Below are 19,858 nucleotides of genomic sequence, written 5' to 3'. Positions count from 1 at the left end.
CTCTCTAGTACTTAAAACATTAAACTAGGATAGTTGGAAACATTGGTGAAGGTCAAAAAGCAATGTCCAAATTTTCTCTTGTTAGCTGTGAAGAAATGATATTTTGGTGAGTTCTTAGCACACAAGTGCGAGGACATATCTGGGCTACCTCTGAGTTTGGGGTGCCAGGCGACAATGCGGAGGCAGGAGACTGACTTTCCTTGAAGTTTACGCCTCAAATATCACCTTCACACAGTGTGCGTGGCACAACAACATCTGTCAAGGCATTTAAACATTTGTCTGAATAAAGCCGCCATGTCACATATGTGTCCCGTGGATCTACCTGTGTATGCAAAAATGACATTGTGCATGCACCTTATCACCCGCAAAGAAGAAGCCACACACCATGGCATCTACACAGAGAAAACCAAAGGAAAATATAGATAAGTCAGATTCTGTCAAAAGTCGAGTTTTCTGTAATATAAAGGGGACTGCAGCTGGGTGTGGTGGCACAAACCTTTGATCCCTGCACTTGGGAGGCAGAGGCAGGCAGATCTTTGAGATTGAGGCCAGCCTGGTCTACAGAGTGAGTTCCAGGACAGCTGGGGCTACACAGAAAAACCCTGTCTTGAAACAAACAAACACCTACAAAGAAAGTGAAAAGGGGCCGGGTGGTGGTGGCTCACACCTTTAATCCCAGCACTTGGGAGGCAGAGGCAGGTAGATTTCTGAGTTCGAGGCCTGCCTGGTCTACAGAGTGAGTTCCAGGACAGCCAGGGCTATACAGAGAGACCCTGACTTGAAAAACCAAAAAGAAAAGAAAAGAAAAGAGAAGAAAAGAAAAAAGAAAGTGAACGGGGCTAAGTATGCTGGTGAGTGTTTTTAATCCAAGAAGTAAGAGTGTCTCTCTGAGTCTACATAGTAAGTGCCAGGACAGCCAGGGCTACCCAGTGATACCCATTCAAAAGATGTGAATAAATGTTACATGAATGGCCAATAAGCACAAGAAGTCACTTACCACTCAAGAAATGTAAACCAAAGGCACACTGACTCACCTCATGATCAGAGTCAAGCCTCTGATTCCAGCATCTCTCGGGACAAGACTGATCATCATGAGTTAAAGGCAATCTTGGGGTACACTGTGAGATCCTGTCTCACGAACGAAAAGGGCAGGGAGGATGGTGCATGCCTGTAGAGACAGGTGTGTCAAGAGTTCAATATCATCTTCAGTTACATAGTGAGTTTGAGGCCACCCTGAGATACCCAGACCCTGATTCAGAGAACAAATGAACAAGCAGTATGTAATCCATTGCTCTCCTGAGCAGTCTGTCTGCATGTCGGGAAGCCTTCTGTCGCTGCTAAGACAGGTTTAAAACAAAGGACCCAACAAGAGGAAGTTCCATTTCTTTTATGTTAAAAAGCAAAGGACAGGGGGCTGGGCAGATGGCTCAGAGGTTAAGAATACTGGCTGTTCTTCCAGAAGAACCGGGTTCAATTCCCAGCATCCACATGGCAGCTCACAGCTGTCTGAAACTCCAGTTCCAGGGGGTCTGACACCCTCATACTTGCAGGCAAAACACCAGTGCACATAAAATGAAATTTAAAAAAATTAAAAAGGGGGAGGGAAGGACAATGAGAATATGTGCTCATGAGGCTGAGGGAATGGCTCAGAGGAAGAGAGCATCATGCTTCAAAAGCATCTCTCCTTTAAAGATCAGATCCCCCCACCCACATAGAATTAAAAACCGGGAGAAAAAAAAACAGGAGGAACCATGAAAATGTTTGTAAACCCAGCAATGTGGGAACAGAGGCAGGAGAATCACCGGCTTGCTGAAGGCCAGGTTAGCTTCAGGTTCAGTGAAAGATCTAGCTGGGTTTGATTTGATTTTCACATACAAGATCTCACTGTGTAACCCTGGCTGACCTTGAACTCACAGAGATTCGCCTACCTCTGCCTCCCAAGCACTGGGACTAAGGGTGTGAACCACCACAGGACACTGCTGGTTTCATGTAGCCCAGGCTGGCCTGGACTTGTGTTGCAGCTGAGGATGGCCTTGAACCTGAGGTTAGGCTCTGGTTCTTCCTCCCAGGCCCATGCTCCCAGAAATAAGACTCAGACTCAAAATGTATTAACAAAGACCTCGGCCATGTAGCTAGGCTCATCTTTGACAGATATGACATAAGATGTCCCATTTATTCTAGCCTACATTCTGCCTCATAGCTTATTACCCGTGCTCACGTACCAAGCATCTGGCTTGCCACAGCTTCCCTGCAAATCTCCCGCCTCCTTCTCTCCCACAATCCTTTCTCCTCTCTATGTTGTTAGCATTCAGAATCTGCCCACAGCAGATATGTGGGTGGGTCCACAGAGCTGTCACCAGGACAACGGCCACCATATTCCCAGAATCCATAGAGATCACCTCCCACCTTTACCTGCGAGGCCACTACGTCACAACCCATATATATAAGACAATTCCTCCATCTTCGCTCTCTCTCTCTCTTTCTTCTTCTCTCTCCCCCTTCTCTCTTCCTGCGCTGCTACCCCCCTACCCCCCTTCCAATTAAACCTCTTACACATGAAACTGCCTGAGCCTGGTGTCTGCAGACGCTTTCTGCCGCGACTCAAAACCCATCATATGTCCCACCTTCTATTTCCTGCCTAAGTCATAGGCCATAGGCTTTTAGATTGACAGGTGATGCATCCATACAATACACAAGGTGCTGTGGGGAGCCGCAGCTGCCACCCTATATATTTGGCACCTGGTCTCTGGCCAGAGCAGAGAGCATTGTGATAAACAAGCCCTTATTTGGAAAAGCTGAGTGCCTCCAGTTTATGCTGGCATGATTTCTCGTAGCCTATTATGCTTTGCCGCGTAGCCGATGCTGCTTGGGACCAGGGAAAGTATTTAACCCGAGAGGGCTGGGGGCTGGAGGATATAGGAGTAAGAAGAAAGAAGTAAGATGTAAGTAGTAAGATGTGAGAAGTAAGATGTGAGAAGTAAGATGTAAGAAGATGCAAGAAGTAAAATGTAAGAAGTAAGATTACAAGGTTCCTGAATAAACCGCTTGGAGAAGGGTTCGTGGTCGCCTCCTTATTTCTGCTGATCGGTGAGGTGGCGACAAGGTGCTCCTTCTACGATTTCACTTTTCAGTCCAACAAAAGGCTCTTTTTTTTTTTCAAATATAAACTGAATACAACCATAATTATTATGAAACAATTATGGAAACTATAAGATATGATATACATTTATAATGTCTAGTCAGTTTATATTTGGCAACTTGAAGTATTCTAGCATCTATCCTATCTTGGTGAGTTCAGAGTTCTGTATCAAAATCATTTTCTATCCTACCATGTGTTATCATCCTAAAGATATCTTTTCAGACATAGAACATCTTCTTAAATCCTAAACAACTTAAGTTTAATTTTGATACTATAACTATCCAGTCTTCAACCCCACCAGAGACCTGAGAAGGAATAGACATTATATGAGTATGCAGGAAGTGCAGGGACACAGCTTCCAAAAATCATAGAAATGACAGAGACAGCTTACTGCCTGGACAGTCTCCAGTATTCCTTATAACTCTGGAGAATCTATCTTCAGCCTCCTAGCCCAGAACATCTGACAGGCTTTAAGTGAAGCAGGAATTATGAAGACCTAGCCTTACCTTGTCTTGGCAGAGCTCAGCAGATACCCTGAATCTGTTTGTCCTTTTGGGACAGCATTCTGTCTGCAGATGAAGCTAGGGTATTTCTTGCCCAGTGGCTAGTGTGCCATAGTTGAAGCAACTCCACATGGAGGTTATTGATGCTCATCATCTTTTTTGAGGTGGAACAGGGGTACTGTCAGGAGCAGATCTGTCATACATCTTTTAATAGTGAAATAACTTTAAATTCCATAGTCTGTGGATCTCTGACGCCTTTGAAGATCATCTATCTACTCACAGCACACCTGAACAAGCAAGCATTGCTTATCTCCAGCTACCTATTATCTGTACAACCTAGGATGTATATTTCTGTGATAATCCAGACTAATATCGAACCTGACTATGAGTTTGATTGATTGACTACAGACTTGCATTATTTAACCATCCTAAATAATTTGGAGCAGCAGCTGACTAAACCTTGTATTTTTAAATGAGCTGCACAGGCCCAATGTCTATCTATAAGTTGAAACAACTCTTAACGATTGTTTCAAAATTAAACAAACATAATTATAGTGTTACAAAATTAAACTTAAATTTTGTATCAATATACAAAGATTTATGCCAATGAAAATCTTAAACCTGTATCAATATACAAAATTCTGTACCAATGTAACAAAATATAACCAATTCTGCATCAAAATATAAAGATCTTTATCAATATAAGATTATGGCTATAAAATGTTTTTAAGAGTAGATTTAGCCGGGTGGTGGTGGCACACACCTTTAATCCCAGCACTTGGGAGGCAGAGACAGGCGGATTTCTGAGTTCGAGGCCAGCCTGGTCTACAGAGTGAGTTCCAGGACAGCCAGGGCTATACAGAGAAACCCTGTCTCGAAAAAAAAAAAAAAAAAAAAAAAAAAGAGTAGATTTAATAATCCATCTCCATTTGTCTAACTTCTTATAATATTACTATACCCCCTGTTTTCTTTTCCACTCCCTTCCCTCTACCTAAGAAAGATAGAGAAGAGGAAAGATAGGAATCCCCAAGTCTATTTTGTTTCCTCTATGGCCAAGGTCATAATTATTTATAAATCATCTCCCAAAATGACAACACATCTATTATTCATAAAATAACTAAAACCATCCATCCCAACTTAAGGGATTGGGATGATGGGCTTCTTATAATTGCTTCCTGCTGAACTGGGCAAAGAATTCCTGTTTGGGGCCCAAAAGGAAATTGCAAAAATGGTTAAGTCAAAAGAAAGCAGCTGGCATCATTTGTTGTCTAGTCTCTATGTGCTGAGGAAGTTCAGGGCTTAACTGAAGTCCTGACTGGAGCAATCTGCAAGGCTGTGTGGGCCAGTGTCATCTGAGATCAGCAGTCCTTTCTGAAGTTGTTCTAGAAGCATGTCTTTGGGAATAGCATCCGTGTGAGGCAGGATCAATTAGGCAGCTGGAACAGCAGGTCTCAGAATCTCAGCATCCCCAGGGTGACTCCTGTCAGGACTGTCCTTCTGTCCTTCTGGTCTCTCTGTGAACATAAAGCTTTTAGAGGTAATATTTATTTCTATATTAGCACAATGTATGGAATGCGCACTGTGCACAGATCAGTTAAAGATGGATTTTTGCTCCTTGTTTGAGCAGGTGAAAGACAACTGCTTTTGTAAGTTAGTCTAGTCATATAATCAAGCTGTAGTGAATCACCATCCGCACCATATGAAAGGATGGCATGATGAATCTTGAGGACCTTGTAGCCAACAAGATCCATTGGCTGTGCATAGCTGAAGTTCTGGCTAGAGACATTTTTATGTCTCAGACAGTTTAGGGCTGTTTCCCCTATAGAGGGATCAGCCAATCATGTTGCCTGTCCTGTTTGGTTTTCTTGATTTCTTTCTTCTGTCTGAAGCCAAGATCAGAACTGGTAGAGGAGGTCTTCCTCTACTGAACCTGATCCTTGATACTTTGGAAGGATCCAAAGATTTTTTTTTCTTTCCTGTTAACACAAATACATTGCCTTTCTCCCAAAACATCATGTCCTTGGTCTAGCAAAATGAAATTGTCAAAAGTATAGACCGATTTAATCTGGCAGCCCCCTTTTTATTTAGATCTGCTTTATTTTGACCTCTTTCATAGGGGATTTGTAATAACATTATAATTGCTGAGTTTATAACCACCTTCCTTTTGATAATTTAAAACAATTATTTTGATTTGCTGAGACACGGTCTCTTTGTGCAGCCCAAGCTGACTTGGATTTGCTCTGTAGATTAGGCTAGCCTCAGACTCACAAGAAGCCTATTTGGCAGGGCAGTGGTGGCGCACACCTTTAATCCCAGCACTTGGGAGGCAGAGGCAGGCGGATTTCTGAGTTTGAGGACAGCCTGGTCTACAGAGTGAGTTCCAGGACAGCCAGGGCTACACTGAGATAGTCCTTGCCTTTGTCTCCCAAGCACTGAGGTCGAAGGCCTGCATTTATTTATTTTATTTATTTATCTATGTATCAGTTCTCATTTCTTTCTCCCTTCCTTGGAGATTACTATCTCTGTGGATAAATATACTTAGATCCCCTTTCTCTTTATATAAATTAAATTAATATCCTTCTCTATATTCAACCTAATCCAACTTAATTCAACTTGATCTTCCTGCTCCTACTTTCCTTGTGCTTCGATGATAGGGATGTGCCACCATGCCTGGTTCTGAGAGAGAAAAGGAATGTAAGGTCAACCAGATCTTGTCACTCTGCTGCTTAAAGCCCTACGGCATGTCATTGGTCAAATGCCTGCTGCCAAGCTGGAAACGCTGAGTTTCATCTCCAGGACTTACATGGTTGAAGGAGCAACCCAGCTCCCAAGTGTTGCCCTTTGACTTCCACATGGACACCAAACAGACAAAAGACTGCAGGAAGGGACTTCCCCGGTCATTTCCAGCAAATATCAGAGACTCTGCGTAGGGCCAAGCTGGTGCTCTGTGAACTGAACAACGGTGAGACGGAGTTAGTTCAGACTACCTGTCTTGTCTGTCAGTCACAATGTCAATCACAATGTACTAGCCACTGAGAAAGATCACCAGCCCTAATCTGCAACCCCAGCCTTCTTGCTGGCAGGCACTATGCAGTTTGGGAGGGTCTGAGACCAGCACCCTCCCCCCAGCAAGTCAGCAGAACCCTTGACACCCCAAACCTAATTGCGCAGATAATACAAGTGCCAGGCTTTCATCTTCATCGGAACCAGGAAGGATTTGGGCTGCAGCCTGACTCGGCCATCTGAGTAGCTCATCCTTTGAGTAGACTTTGACTGGGGACAGAGACCACCCAGGGAAGGAGCACTGGGGCGGGGGTGGGGGAGATAGCCTGGGGAGGCTGGGAGCTGAGGAATATGAAGCTTAAATCTCAGAGAAGAACGAAGAAGATGGAACCTTGGGAAAATTCTTCAGATCTTAAATTCCCTCTGCGGGTCCCAGGCACCTCTCAGTCTTGCAGCCCTCGGGTGAACGCTGTTTATCATCCCTAAAGGACTTTACATAAGCCTTCAGCTCTCTTAATGCGGATGTCCTAAAGACAGAAGGTCATTCGCTGAGCCCGAATTCATTCAACCTCTCCTACTAAAGTCTGTCAGCTGTTGGCCCAGGCAGAGTCCCTTGCCCTCAGGGGCTCCTTTCCTTACAAGCCCTGACTAGCGGGAGGGTGATGTCACAGTGACCAGAGGAGGTCATGAGCGGCCTTTCAGCAGGCAGTATTACTTCTTATATTCTGTGATTTGAGTCTGGCAATGTAGCTCAGGCTGGCCTCGAATGGGAGACACTCCTGGGTAGTGAAATGAAACCTAGAGCGTGCAGCCGACCTGCTGCCCCCTCCCAGCAGCTTCCTAGCGAATGCATGACCTGCAGCAGCCATGCACTCAGTAGGCGCGCACCGAAGTCAAGGCGCAGACCAATGCACAGGCGCGTTCTCCCCGGCTCCAGCGCCGCACGCGAGCTCGCGGGGCGCAGCGGGGACGCGCACACCCACCCAGCCTTCTACGTCCAGATGCGTCCAGATGCGACTCCGCCCCGCTGCGCCGCGGTTGGCTGAGGCCCGAAGGCCTGCGATTGGCCGGGCGCTGAGCGGGCGCGGGCCCCGATTGGCTGTGACGCGCGGCCCCGCCGACGCCCCGCCCCGGCCGCCGCGCCCCGCGCCGGCCCGTCATTGGGCGGCGTGATCTCGCCGCGGTTCCGCGGCCGCCGCCGCTGCCGCAGGCAGAGCGCAGCGGGCGGGCCGGGCGACGGGCCATGGCGGGCGCCGAGGACGCGCCGGGCCGGCAGCCGGAGCTGGACGAGGACGAGACGGCGGAAGGCCGGCGCTGGGGTGCACAGCACGCCGGAGCCCGTGAGCTGGCGGCGCTCTATTCTCCAGGTAGGACGGGCGGAGGGCCTGCGATCTGATGGGTGCTCGGCGCCGGGCCCGCCCCGACCGAATCCTAAGCGGTCCGAACGCCTGGACCCTAACCCATATGAGCCCCCCTGGATCCGAACCCTAGTCCATTCGAAGCCCCCGGATTCGAACCCTAACCCATCCGGAGTCCTCGGATTAGAACCCCAGCCTATTCGAACCTCACTTCGACCCCAACCCGTCCGAACCCCCACGAATCCAAACCCCAGCCCACCCGAAATGCCGAGATCTGAACTCTACCCTGATCCGAACTCCAGCAGCCCATTTGGACGCCCTTGGATCCGAACCCCACTCCATCCTAACCCTGCCCCCATCCCAATCCCTGCTTCCACCGAAAGCGGAACTCTAGGGCTCCCAACTTTGCAAAGAGCATCCCTGGATCTAGGGACCCCAACCAAACCCCTTCCTAATCCGAGCGGTGAGGCTTTGGGGCTGCAGAGATTTAGGAACAACCCCAGTGCACCTGCGCATCCGGAGTCCTAGCCCCAGGGCACCTTGGGCAGTTTAGGAACCCCACCCTGGCCTGCCTCGTGTCCCCAAATCCTAGTCCAAGGCTTCCGGTTCTCAGGCAGCGAAGCCTTAGACGTCTCAGCCGCAGGCACTGCCCTTAGCCACCTAAACTCACACGCAGTCCGAGGACCCCCCTACGTTAGGAGTCTGAACCCTGTGTGTTTTTTCCAAGACCGTGGGTTGCAAACTAGCCCCCCCTCCCTTTTCTAGGACTATCGGTTCTCCAGCTATTAGGGCCCCGATTTGGATTTTAGCTGCAGAATATCCCAGGCGCTCTTCCTCCCAAGCTCCATCATCGTCCCTGCTTCAGCAGCTGCAGTGAACTTATCCCCTCCCCCTCCCAGTGGGACCGGCAGTCCTCACCTCTTTCTGGTAGATTCTCGGCAGCGACTCAGACCCTATTGAGTCTGGCTCTGTCCTTTCCCGCATCCACACACCAGCTGCTTATTACGACTTTGTGGATACCTTTAGAATCACCCAGAGCCCCTCTCCCTGGCTCCACCCCTTCCCCAAGGCCAGGTCCCCTCTCTAGTTTCTTTTCTCCTTAACACCGCTCTTACCCAAACCAGGGCTGGCCCCATCCTGTTTTCCAGCTCCCCGGGAGCCTCAGCAATCTCACCGCCTGGCAGAGTGTCCCCAGGGGTGGAGGAAATGCCTGTGCACTCCAGAGTCAGATGACAGCCTTGAGGCCCCTCTGCCAGGGTGGCTCCAGGAGTTGGCTTTGTTATCCAACATTCAATCCGCTCCCTTGGCTGGGCAGCTCCAGGGCCCAGCCTGGCCTGGGTGGGGCTGAGGCCACTGCCCCTTGGCTCCCTGCCCTGGCTGGCATGAATTTGATGCTTTTTCAACTATAAGTGGCACGTGACATTGGACCATTTGCTTTTCCTCTTTGGGTCCTAGGTCAGTAAGGATTGCCCTGCCTAGGGTTTCCAGTCTGTATGTGTGGTTTTCCGTTTGTCGTGGGTGTCTGGTCTGTTCTGCTGGGTCCTTGGCCCACACCCACCCAAACACCCAGCCTTCGGACCGGCTCTCCTTGAGAGAGGTTAACTGGATGGCCTGGGCGGGGCCTCTTCACTTGATCACCCACTATAATGGCACCCACTATGTGGCTCTGGGCTTTGTGTACAGTAGGCGGTTCCTGTGATTCACCTGGCCAGCTGCCCTTCTCTGAGCTTGAAGGGAGCCTTGTCTTGCTGGTCCTCAGGCGTATAGCCTGGGACTTGAAAATGAAGAGGAAGGGACTCATGATGTGTGGCTGTGTTGTCCTGACCACCTACTTTCTACTGGCCCCAATTGTTTCCTCTTGCTTTCCCCTGGGGGCCACCTCTGTGCCCCTCCTGTGTGATTAGGTATCAGTACCTGAAGTACAGCCACACAGCTTCAAACAGCCTCCTGGGGCCTTCTTTCCTAACCTAGAGAGGGAAAGACTGGTCAAACTGGTTCCTCCAGGTTCCCCTCAGTAGGTCTCTCTGTCTTTGTCGCTGAGCTGTGTGGTCTTGGAGTGGTGCTCTGGCCTCTCCTGACCTGACCTGTGAAAAGATCGAGGGAGCAGGCCTGATGTGTACTGAGCACCTAATGGTATACTTATTCCATTCCCTGTTCTCAGCCCTGAAGGCAGGCAAGACTTGAGCTGGCATCCTGGGTTACGAGACTGGCAACAGGCCCCCCAATAGTGGCAATAGGGTTGCAAAAACCATGTTAGCAAAAGCAACAGGGCAAATGTGAGGCAGGGGCTTGGCATGTAGGGAGCCTGTATTGGGCTTTCCTGAAAGGACAGCATTTGAGCCGGGCAGTGGTGGCACACGCCTTTAATCCCAGCACTTGGGAGGCAGAGGCAGGTGGATTTCTGAGTTCAAGGCCAGCCTGGTCTACAGAGTGAGTTCCAGGACAGCCAGGGCTATACAGAGAAACCCTGTCTCGAAAAAACAAAACAAAAAAAAAAGAGAGAGAGAGAAAGGACAGCATTTGAACACAGAGCTAAAGGGAGGAAGGGCAGGAGGGAAGGGACCTTGAGAGTGTGTGTGAGGGCCAGAGAACAAATGGAAAGGCCCTGAGGTGGGAGTGTGCCTGGCACTCGTCCTCTACTGAGCACGAGGAACCTGTGGGCTGGAGCGGAGAGAATTTCCTGCGTCCCAGGACAGAGTTGTTGAGATTCCTGGGGCTAACAATGGTTTGTCATTTGACTGCTGATATCAGTACATTAACAAAGATGCCATTTACTGAATGAGCACCAACTAACTCGGACATTTCCCTGAGTGCTCCCGTGTCTTAAACACCAGGCCTATTTAGGGCTATGCTGCTGCCGCTACCACAGAAAGGCTGGCGAGAGTAGGCTATGCATCTTCAGCATCTGGCTTTCGGGGAGTCCGTGGCTCCCCAGGACTACCCCTGTCCATGTCTTTGAAGGCTTATCGCGGGATGGTAGCCCTCCCTGCTCCCATGGGGACTACCCACAGCACCAGAACTGAGGTGATGAGGGGACATTTCTTGTTTGCCAGCTTTTTGCCCTGGCTGTAAATTAGCCAGTTCTAGGACAGCAGTACAGCCTGTTTTGGGGGTTGGTGGCAGACACAGGGTCTGGTGTGTGTGTGTGAGTGTGGGTGTGTAGCTCCAAGCAGGGTGACCAGGGTGGGTGGGATAGAAAGGGATGGTCAGGGGTGAGGTGGTAGTGACCCTGACATTGGGCTTAGTTCTGTGTGGTGTTGGAATCACTGAAGGTTTTCCTCAGAGCCTTACTCTGTCTGCCTTTCTCAGCAGTAAGCTAAAAGCCAGGCTGGAGAGGAGCCTCGTGAGTATGATGGGTCCTCCCTCCCACCTTGTTTGGGCAAGGTGGCACTCGGAGGGGCCAGCTGCAACCTGCCGCTTCATAGGTGCCCCATCTGTAAATCTGGCAGAGCCAGAAGGGTTCGGATCCAACAGTGGGTGCTCTCTGTGCGTGCTCTCTGCCCTGGAGGTGTTAGGACCACAGTAGCCCCACCTGTAGACCTGAAGTTGGACTTCACTCCAAAATGGGCCTGACCGAAGCCATGGCACAGGGCCTCGGAGCCACTGTGGGGTCTGTCCCTGGCCAGGCCTGGTTCCTCTACACTGGGCCTGACCGAAGCCATGGCACAGGGCCTCAGAGCCACTGTGGGGTCTGTCCCTGGCCAGACCTGGTTCCTCTACACCGGGCTGAGCTCTGTCTGTCTCTACCTTAGTCTAACTTTCTCGATGGTCTTTCTCCCTGTGGTTTCATCTTTTTATCTCCCTGGTTTCCGTTTCCTCAGCCCATTTGTACCCCTTGGTCTGGTCCTATTCTCTCTGTCCCTCTTGTCTGCTCTCTGTGGTGCATAGGATCTGATGGCCAGAGGCCAGCACAAGTGTAGCTTACTTGGGGCAGGAAGAGGCTTGCCCTATGAGGTAAGTGAGTCTTCCTCCACGCTCACCCCACACAGGCCCCCAGGCCAGCAGGTGGGCACTCAAACCTGGGCAGTCACTGCTACACCTTGGCCCAGATCACCAGCACCTCTTGCTCCTGGCCAGGAGCAGGCTTTCAGGTGAGACAGGATGCCTGAGCCCTGAGTGAGCAACCTCACCATGTGTGCCTCAACCCCTTTGATTCCTGAGTAAAGGCCTCCCTACCTCCCTGGCCTGTCTGTTTATAAAGTAGCTCTGTTTAGGCCCCGTGACTTCGTGGACTTGCCATCTGGGTGGCCTGGGTCCTGTGTTTTCAGGACTAACAAGAACAAGGGATGTGTGTGGTTTTAAGTTTAGGTCACGTTTTTAAGAAATCGGAAGACGCTTGACCAGAGGGTCCTGTTGGCAGCCTCACCTCATCCCCACATGGCAGGCACCAGCTGATGTCATTATTGTCATTGCTTTAGTATAACCCTAGTGTAACCATTGCCTCTGCCCACCAGTCCATCCGTCCGTTGGTCCATCCGTCCGTTGGTCCATCCCTCAATCCCTACGAGGTTGGCAGGGAGAGTTCCCTGTCCCCTGTCTCCTCCCGGGTCCCCTTCCCCAACCCCTGCTGGGGCTTCCTGCTTCTGAGTCCTGCGCCCTACCCACAAGCAGGAACCGGAAGAGGTAGGCAGGCTGTGGCTTAAAGCAGGACTCAGAAACAACCCAGCATAGAAGAGAAGGACCGGAAGCCTCCGGCCAGCTCTGCTCCTGTGACTGCTGGGGGCCTTGCCCCTGCTTGGCCTTGGTGCCCTCTTCTGTAGGGGTGAATGACCTCTGAGTCCCCCTCTCCCAGGGACAGCCTTTTTTCGGGGGTCAGCTGCTTTAACTCCGGCTCCAGCAGTCAAGAGCAGTGGGCTTCTGTCCGGTACAGGTGGAGTCTAATCCGCTTCCTACATAGTGCTGAGCATGGGACACAGTTAGGGTTTGTGTCTAGATGTGCTCCTCCCACAAGCTTTGATTGAATCCCAGCTGAGTGCCAGGGCCTAGTAAGGGAGCTTGACCTAGCCGAGTTCACATTCAGGTAGGGCTGTAGCCCTGGGGGGGGGGGGGGGGGGTGTCAGAGAATCCCAGAGCAGGAGATATGGTAGAGCTTTCTTCAGGGGCCTGGTGGTGGGCAGCAGGCCTGGCTTGGGCCTTCATTAACCCCATACACGAGCCTTCACCCGGACAGTAGCGTGGTAGAGAAAAAGGGGCAAGCATGGGCAGCAGGAGCAGGGCAGGGGGAGGGTTGAGAGGAGGCCACAGTGTCCCTCTGAGGCTGGTACACTGAGCCGCCTTGGGCTGTCTCCCTCTGCGCTTTCGTCTACAGCCTCTGCTGTTGGGCAGGTTCTGGGTGCCTGGCAACAGTAACTGCTTGGTTGATGCTAAGCACCAATGATGACCACACTGTCACATGAAGGGTCTCTGACCTCTGGAACCAGCTGCCTGGAAAACAGGCAGAAAGATTGACACTCATTTGTGGTTTATTCCTTTTAAAAAACAATTTTTTTTTTTTTTTAATGAATTGCCAGAAGAAAGTACCTCGATGTGCTATATCAAGGGAGGGCAGCCTCAGGTCTAGAGGCTCCTGTACGCTTTGCTCCCATTTACTGTATGTGAGGATTTGGGCCACAGCATGGAGTTGTGGCAGTCCAAGGGCAGCTTGTGGGACTTGGTTCTCCCCTTTCGTTTTGTAGGTCCCGGGGATTGAACTGAGGTCTTCAGGCTTGGCAGCACGTGAACAGCACCAAGCCCACCAAGCCCTCTTGCTGGGTCCTTTATGTCTTTGTGTGGTGGGGCCTTGAGCAGCCTCTCGCTCAGCCCCTGACCCTTTCGTCCCTCGATGGTTTCTCTCTCTCTCTCTCTCTCTCTCTCTCTCTCTCTCTTTGGTTTTTCGAGACAGGGTTTCTCTGTATAGCTCTGGCTGTCCTAGAACTCACTCTGTAGACCAGGTTAGCCTCAAACTCATAAATCCACCTGCCTCTGCCTCCCAAGTGCTGGGATTAAAGGCATGCGCCACCACCGCCCGCCTTTTTTTCTCTTTTTTAAAACGTTTACACATACTTGTTTTTTAGTGTGTGTGTGTGTGTGTGTGTGTGTGTGTGTGTGTGTGTGTAAAGTGCGTATTACAGAGGTCAGAGGACAACTTTCAGGAGTCAGTTCTCTCCTGCCGTGTGGGACCCGGCGACTGATCTTAGGTGATCTTAGGTGATCATAGGTGATCGTGCTTAGTGGCAAGCTCCATTTCCAGTTGAGCAAGCTCGCCAGCCTTTCTTCTTTATTAATATTATCATCAACCCATTGCTCTCTGAACCTCCATAGGACCTGGGCGACATAGAGAGGCCATTGGGGCGATTCTGGCTCATCCCTAGGCCGTGGACACCTGCATGATGTCCAGAATTTTGACACCGCCACCAAAGCCACAAGGAATGATCTGATTGTCCAAGCTTACGTGTCTATAAACTGGTTGCATAATATGGACTTCTCATAGCAAGTCCTCAGATCCTGTTCTTGATCATCTGCAGCCTTCTGGAGGCCACACTCCTGCCTGGCTGCAGGCATCCAGATGCCAACCATGGAAGGCCTAATGTTCCCAGTACCCTATTTCTCTTTGACCCTGAGGCTGATGGCCTACGTCCTGCTACATGGAGGCTGGGCAGGCTCTGGATGTCCCTGGGTTGAAGGATCAAAGGCCTCTCGCTTCAGATGATCACCTACCTGGGAGCAGGTGGTACCAGGAAACCAGTTAAAATACAAGGGTGTCATTAAGTTCCCACAGAAGTCCTCAGAAAGCCTGAGAGAGACCAGCATTGGGACCTGACAAAGGACTGGCACTTGCAGGCCCAGACCCATAGGCATGCAATGTGCTCGGTGTCCTGGTTCTGCAAAAGCTCTTCTTCTGAGCCGGTGGTGCTATCTGGGAAATGGATGGTTGTGGGTGCCTGGCACAGTCCACTGCTGCAGCCCGTGCCTGCCTCACGCAGCCCTCCTCCCCTCCTCACAGGCAAGCGCTTCCAGGAGTGGTGCTCCGTGATCCTGTGCTTCAGTCTCATCGCCCACAACTTGGTCCACCTCCTGCTGCTGGCCCGCTGGGAACACACACCCCTCGTCATCCTCGGTGTTGGTGAGTGCCGGGGGCCCCCCTCGAGGTCACGCACCTTTGTGTGAGCGAGCGAGCGCGTGCACGTGAGTGCTCAGGGTGGTCAGGTGGTCAGCACCTGCTCATCCTGGAGCATTCAATCAAGTGGCATGGTGACATCACCCGCAGTTCCTGGTCATTACATTCTTCTTTGGGAGTACTGAAATTCAGCACCCCCTCCCCTGCTCTCCTCCCTCGGCTGTTTTACAGTCCCCCACCCCCATCCCCTGCCCTGTCTTGTGTTCTGACCTGGCGGCCATTCCACTTGACAGCCCCAACCTCCCTATTCCCTCCTTTTGGCTGTTCAGCTGCACTGGCCACACTCCCAGCACACACACACCCCTCCCCTTGGGGGCCTTTGTACAAGCTGCACCTGTAACCCTTCTCAGGACTCCACACTTCTGATCCCCAAGATCTACTGACAGCCACCTTCTTAGGTAGGTCCTCTGGGATTGCCCCAGACAGCCCTGCAGATTGGGTGCAAGCCTTTGATCTCAGTACTTGGGAGGCAGAAGAGCATCTCCTGTGAACTCGGCCAGCCAGGGCTACGTAGTGACCATGCCCTGTCACACCATCACCCGAGCCTGCTGAGTCTCCAGCAACTCAGAAGTCAGATTTTTTTTTTCCCTCTTTCACCCACTGCTTTATCTCCAGCTTCAGGCATGAGCCCTGGTTCATGGCAGGTGCTGAGAATTCAGTGAGTTAGATGGTATGTATACACACACACACACACACACACACACACATATGGAGTGTGGGGTGCTGTGTGCTAGGAAGTCCTGGTGTTCCCCTTCGCCAGGCTGAGGCTCATCTCATCTGTTTTTGTTGTTGTTTTGTTTTGTTTTTAAGATTTGTTTTATTTTATGTATCTGAGTATACACTGTAGCTGTACAGATGGTTGTGAGCCTTCATCTGGTTGTTGGGAATTGACTTTTAGGACCTCTGCACTCTCCGGTCAACCCCACTCACTCCAGTCCGCCCCACTCGCTCTGTCCTTGCTCACTCTGGCCCAAAGATGTGTTTATTATTATAAATAAGTACACTGTAGCTGTCTTCAGACGCACCAGAAGAGGGGGTCAGATCTCATTACAGGTGGTTGTGAGCCACCATGTGGTTGCTGGGATTTGAACTCAGGACCTCTGCAAGAGCAGTCGGTGCTTTTATCTGCTGAGCCATCTCTCCAGCCCAAGACTCCTCTTCTTGATGAGGGACTGGAGGCTGAGAGGAGGGACCTGCAGGACACCTACCCTTTAACCTGAAGCACATATGGCCGGAATGTCCAGCTGCAATCCCAGCTCCAGATAGCTCAGTTTCCCTCCTTTCCAGCCGAGTGTCCTCTGGCTCGGGCGTTTGTTCTCTTCCTCTCCTGAGCCCCGGGGCTGGCCAAGGGGCCGTGGGACCCTTGGTCCTACCTGGCCCTTCCTGTGGCTTTGCTTCTCAATCCAGTTAAAAGCTTCTGTCTGCCTAAGCCAATAGTGTACAGCCCTGCTAATCAAGCTGTCTAGAAGTCCAGGGGAGGGTCTAGCCTGTTCTGTGATGGAGAGCACAGGCCCCCTCTGCAGGGGTCCCCTAACCCCCGCCCCCACTTCCCGTAGGAGCACCGAGCCCAGAGTTGGGAGGCTCCTGCAGCCTTGGCTGCGGAACATGTCCTGAACATTGAGGCCGTGCCAGTGTGGTTTCTTGGAGCCGTGGGAAAGCAGGGAAGATCCAGCCGTGCTGAGAGGGCTGGTGATCGGGAAGAAGAGGGAAGGCAGGCTTGCCTGCAAGACCACTGGCCAAGGCTTCTCAGCCCCTGCTCATGCTGACAGTGCACATTCTGTAAGAATCTGCTGGGTCATGCCCTGAGTTGGCCACCTCCCTGGCATCAATTTTGTCCAGAGCAAGATTACAGCATTGTCCTCTACCCACTAGCCCTGGGCTCTCTAGCCACACCCTCCCTGGCCAAGGGTGGTTGGACATCCTGTAGTAGGTCCAGCTGTGTGCCATACGGGCAGGTCACCTCCTTCCCTTGATGCCTGAGACCTGGGTTTCTGCAGCTCCCAGCCTCGTCCTCGGAGCCGAGGTGGCCAGCTCTCTCATGGCACCCAGCTTCTGGCTGATAAGGGCAGGTAATCCCCTGATAGCGGTGTTTACACAACCCTCAATCGATTTAAATAGCCGCCCTGATTTGTCTGTTAACACGCAGGTAGCTGCCGAGGGCACTGTGCCAGCTTGTTTCTATCTCTTCAACGGTTCTCAATGCCCCGGGGTAGCCCCAGAAACCAGAGCTTAAACCGAAAGGATTCTAGTCTGTAAAAGCCGGGCTTGTGTGATGCAATGCCTGAGAGCTGATCAAGATAAAGCTGTGGTTGTTAACAGCCTGAGGGAGGAGATGCGGGAGGAGGCTTGTATCTGAGGCAGTGCAAAGGCCCTGAGGCTGCAGGGAGCCAGAAAGAGGCCTGGTGGCACCTCTCCCTGAAGTGGATGGGCGAGTGGGGTCAGACCTTTGGGTCACGGTCTGGACCGTGGGTTTATCTTGAATGTTGTAGGAAGTCACTGGTGAATTTCTCCTGGGAAGATGATTTCTGGTGCTAGGACGCAGGGAGCAGGTGGTGATGGAATTTTTGAACTCAGAGGAGCTGGGCAGTTGAGCTGTGTGAACGGTCAGGCAGTTCTGGGGTGATCCGTGGGTGAGGTAAGGGATTAAGTCTGTATTTGGCCCAAGAGCCAGTGGCAGAGGAGAAACAGAAGTAGCCTGGGGAAGGCCTGGGTTGGAGAGCAGGAATGAATGAGCACAAGGTGCAGCCTGGGGAATGGGGAAAGCTGAGAGGGCAGCTGCCTCAGAGAAAGAGCCACCAGACTTGGCAGCACAGCAAGGAGTCTGATGGTGCAGCAAAGGGGCCTGGCCCTGAAGGTCACCGGTGGCTGTGACAAGGACAGTGTGCGGCGACAAGCTGATCTTTCTGTTGGGGAGATGATGCCGTGGGTCCTTGAAAGAGTGACTTGGAGAACGAGGAGGAGAGCAGGGATCAGAACTGTGGCCCAGAGGTCACGCTGCCTGAGGCCATGGATCTAACCGAGCCTGAGCGATGGATATGGATGCTCATGGCCTGGCTGCCTAGTCTGCCGGCCTCTCAGCTCCACGAAGCCTTCACAAGGCTGCTGTCGCTGGATAGAGCCATCCTGGTGCCCTTCCCAAGTGTCTGAAGGGAAGAATGGTGACCAGGCCAAAGCTGCTCGCAGGGTGACCCAGCCACCAGCCACCACCAGGGCTGAAACAAAGAGATGTCTGTATCTGTACCCTGCCCCCATTAAAGGAGCCTCGTGGACAACTGAGTGCCCTAGAAAGAGCAACTAGGCTACAGGAACCGAGAGCCTTCTCCTCGTGTGGCGGGAGAGGACACTTTCACCCAGGTAACCCCCGACGCCGGCGCCAAGCGTGTCTCTGCGAGTACCAGGTGCCAGCCATCCTACAGAGGGCAAGACTGAGGCTTGAAGAGGGATGCCAGGCTCAGGATAGGGGCAGCTGTCACTGGGGAGCTTGTGCCAGAGCCCAGAGCTTATTTGGCTAGTTTCTGCTAGTTAAGGGACAGGAGTCCTGCATGACTCTCATTTCCCAGACCTGGATGTGAGGCTGAGTGTGCTCCTCTTGTGTGACCTTAGACAGTCCTTCCCTGCCAGCCTCAGCAGGTTTGAGGCCTCTGGGCAGGTCAGGTGTGATGGGGTCTGTCACTGGACATGAAGGGAGATTACACTGTTGGAGTAGATGGTTCTCTTTGATGATCCCGATCTCCTGATCTTCCTGCTTCTCCTTCAGAGTGCCCGGTTTACTCCATAGCTATTTCTGCAGGGTTGAGATCAAACCCAGGGAACCCAGGCTTTGTGTGTGAGATAATACACTCCCAGCAGTTGCTTTTAGGCCAGTTCAGGGTAAGGAATGGTGGAAGGAACCAGGCTTTGAAGTCCTGCACTTGTGCCAGTTAGTGCCCAGTGGGGCTACTCAATGCTATGCTATACGGTCAATTGCCTGCCTTTAGTCTCATAGCCAGTGTCCCTTTCCAATCCCAGAGTCTACACTAGCACAATCTGGTTACTTGTCCTAATTGAGGATCATTGGTCTATGGTAGTTTCTCAACCACAACCCAGGCTGCCTGAGCGTTCTCTGTATAGCCCAGGCTGTCCCAGAACTCCCAATCCTCCAGCCTCAGCCTCCTGAATGCTGGGGGCAGAACTCAGGGCCATACAGATGCCAGGCAGGCGGTCTCCCTCTGACTCCACACTGGACATCTTGGCTGACTTGGGAATACTGGTTAGAATTATTAGGATGCCTCGGAGTCTGGGGTATGATGCTCTCCTGGCCTGATTGATGTCAGAAGGACAGGTCAGTGCAGCTTGCCACCGCGAGGTCATTTTGCCCTGGACCAAGGAGCACCTTCTGGGTTATTTCCCAAGTCACCACCCTTCCTCGCCCCTTCTTTTTTGAGACAGTCTCACAGCATGAACTTGAGTGACTCGTGAAGCCTGCACAGCACACCTTCCTAACGCCTTTGGCTGTGCCGTACAGGATAGAGGCTCCCAAAGGCCACCCTGGCTTGACTTTCTAACGCTGCGCTACTGTGTTCTGACCGCAGAGGATTAACTGCCCAGGACAGTTAAGGGGAAGGAGCTTAACACACAGACCTGGCCTTGGTCCGCAAGGACTGACAGAGTCAACGCACTGAAGCCAGTGTGCTCTGGTTTAAAAGCAAAAGTGTCAACC

At 51.5% G+C, this 19,858-nt stretch overlaps 1 protein-coding gene and 1 long non-coding RNA gene across 3 annotated transcripts in view; one reads left to right on the top strand and one right to left on the bottom strand.

Annotated features, from left to right (window-relative positions):
- Positions 1-4,717: 4,717 nt before the first annotated feature.
- Positions 4,718-7,751, bottom strand: LOC116091430. Of its 2 annotated transcripts, none has more exons than XR_004119030.1 (3): positions 7,629-7,751; positions 6,446-6,594; positions 4,718-5,156 (listed from the first exon to the last, which is right to left on the bottom strand). It is a non-coding gene; the product is annotated as an uncharacterized LOC116091430 (long non-coding RNA). The 2 variants fall into 2 exon arrangements; XR_004119031.1 differs by lacking the exon at positions 7,629-7,751 and adding an exon at positions 7,037-7,341.
- Positions 7,752-7,802: 51 nt separating this feature from the next.
- Tmem189 (transmembrane protein 189) overlaps positions 7,803-19,858 on the top strand; it is a 19,384-nt gene continuing 7,328 nt past the window's right edge. The window contains exons 1-2 of the mRNA XM_031372830.1: positions 7,803-8,012; positions 14,986-15,105. Of these exons, the coding sequence (XP_031228690.1) occupies positions 7,889-8,012; positions 14,986-15,105 (244 nt within the window). The 5' untranslated portion in view covers positions 7,803-7,888. The remainder of the gene's footprint in view (positions 8,013-14,985; positions 15,106-19,858) is intronic.

The sequence above is a fragment of the Mastomys coucha genome, unplaced genomic scaffold (genome assembly GCF_008632895.1).
Source record: "Mastomys coucha isolate ucsf_1 unplaced genomic scaffold, UCSF_Mcou_1 pScaffold15, whole genome shotgun sequence".
Lineage (NCBI taxonomy): Eukaryota > Metazoa > Chordata > Mammalia > Rodentia > Muridae > Mastomys > Mastomys coucha.
Note: the sequence above shows the minus strand (reverse complement) of the source record. Positions and strands in the feature narration are given on the sequence as shown.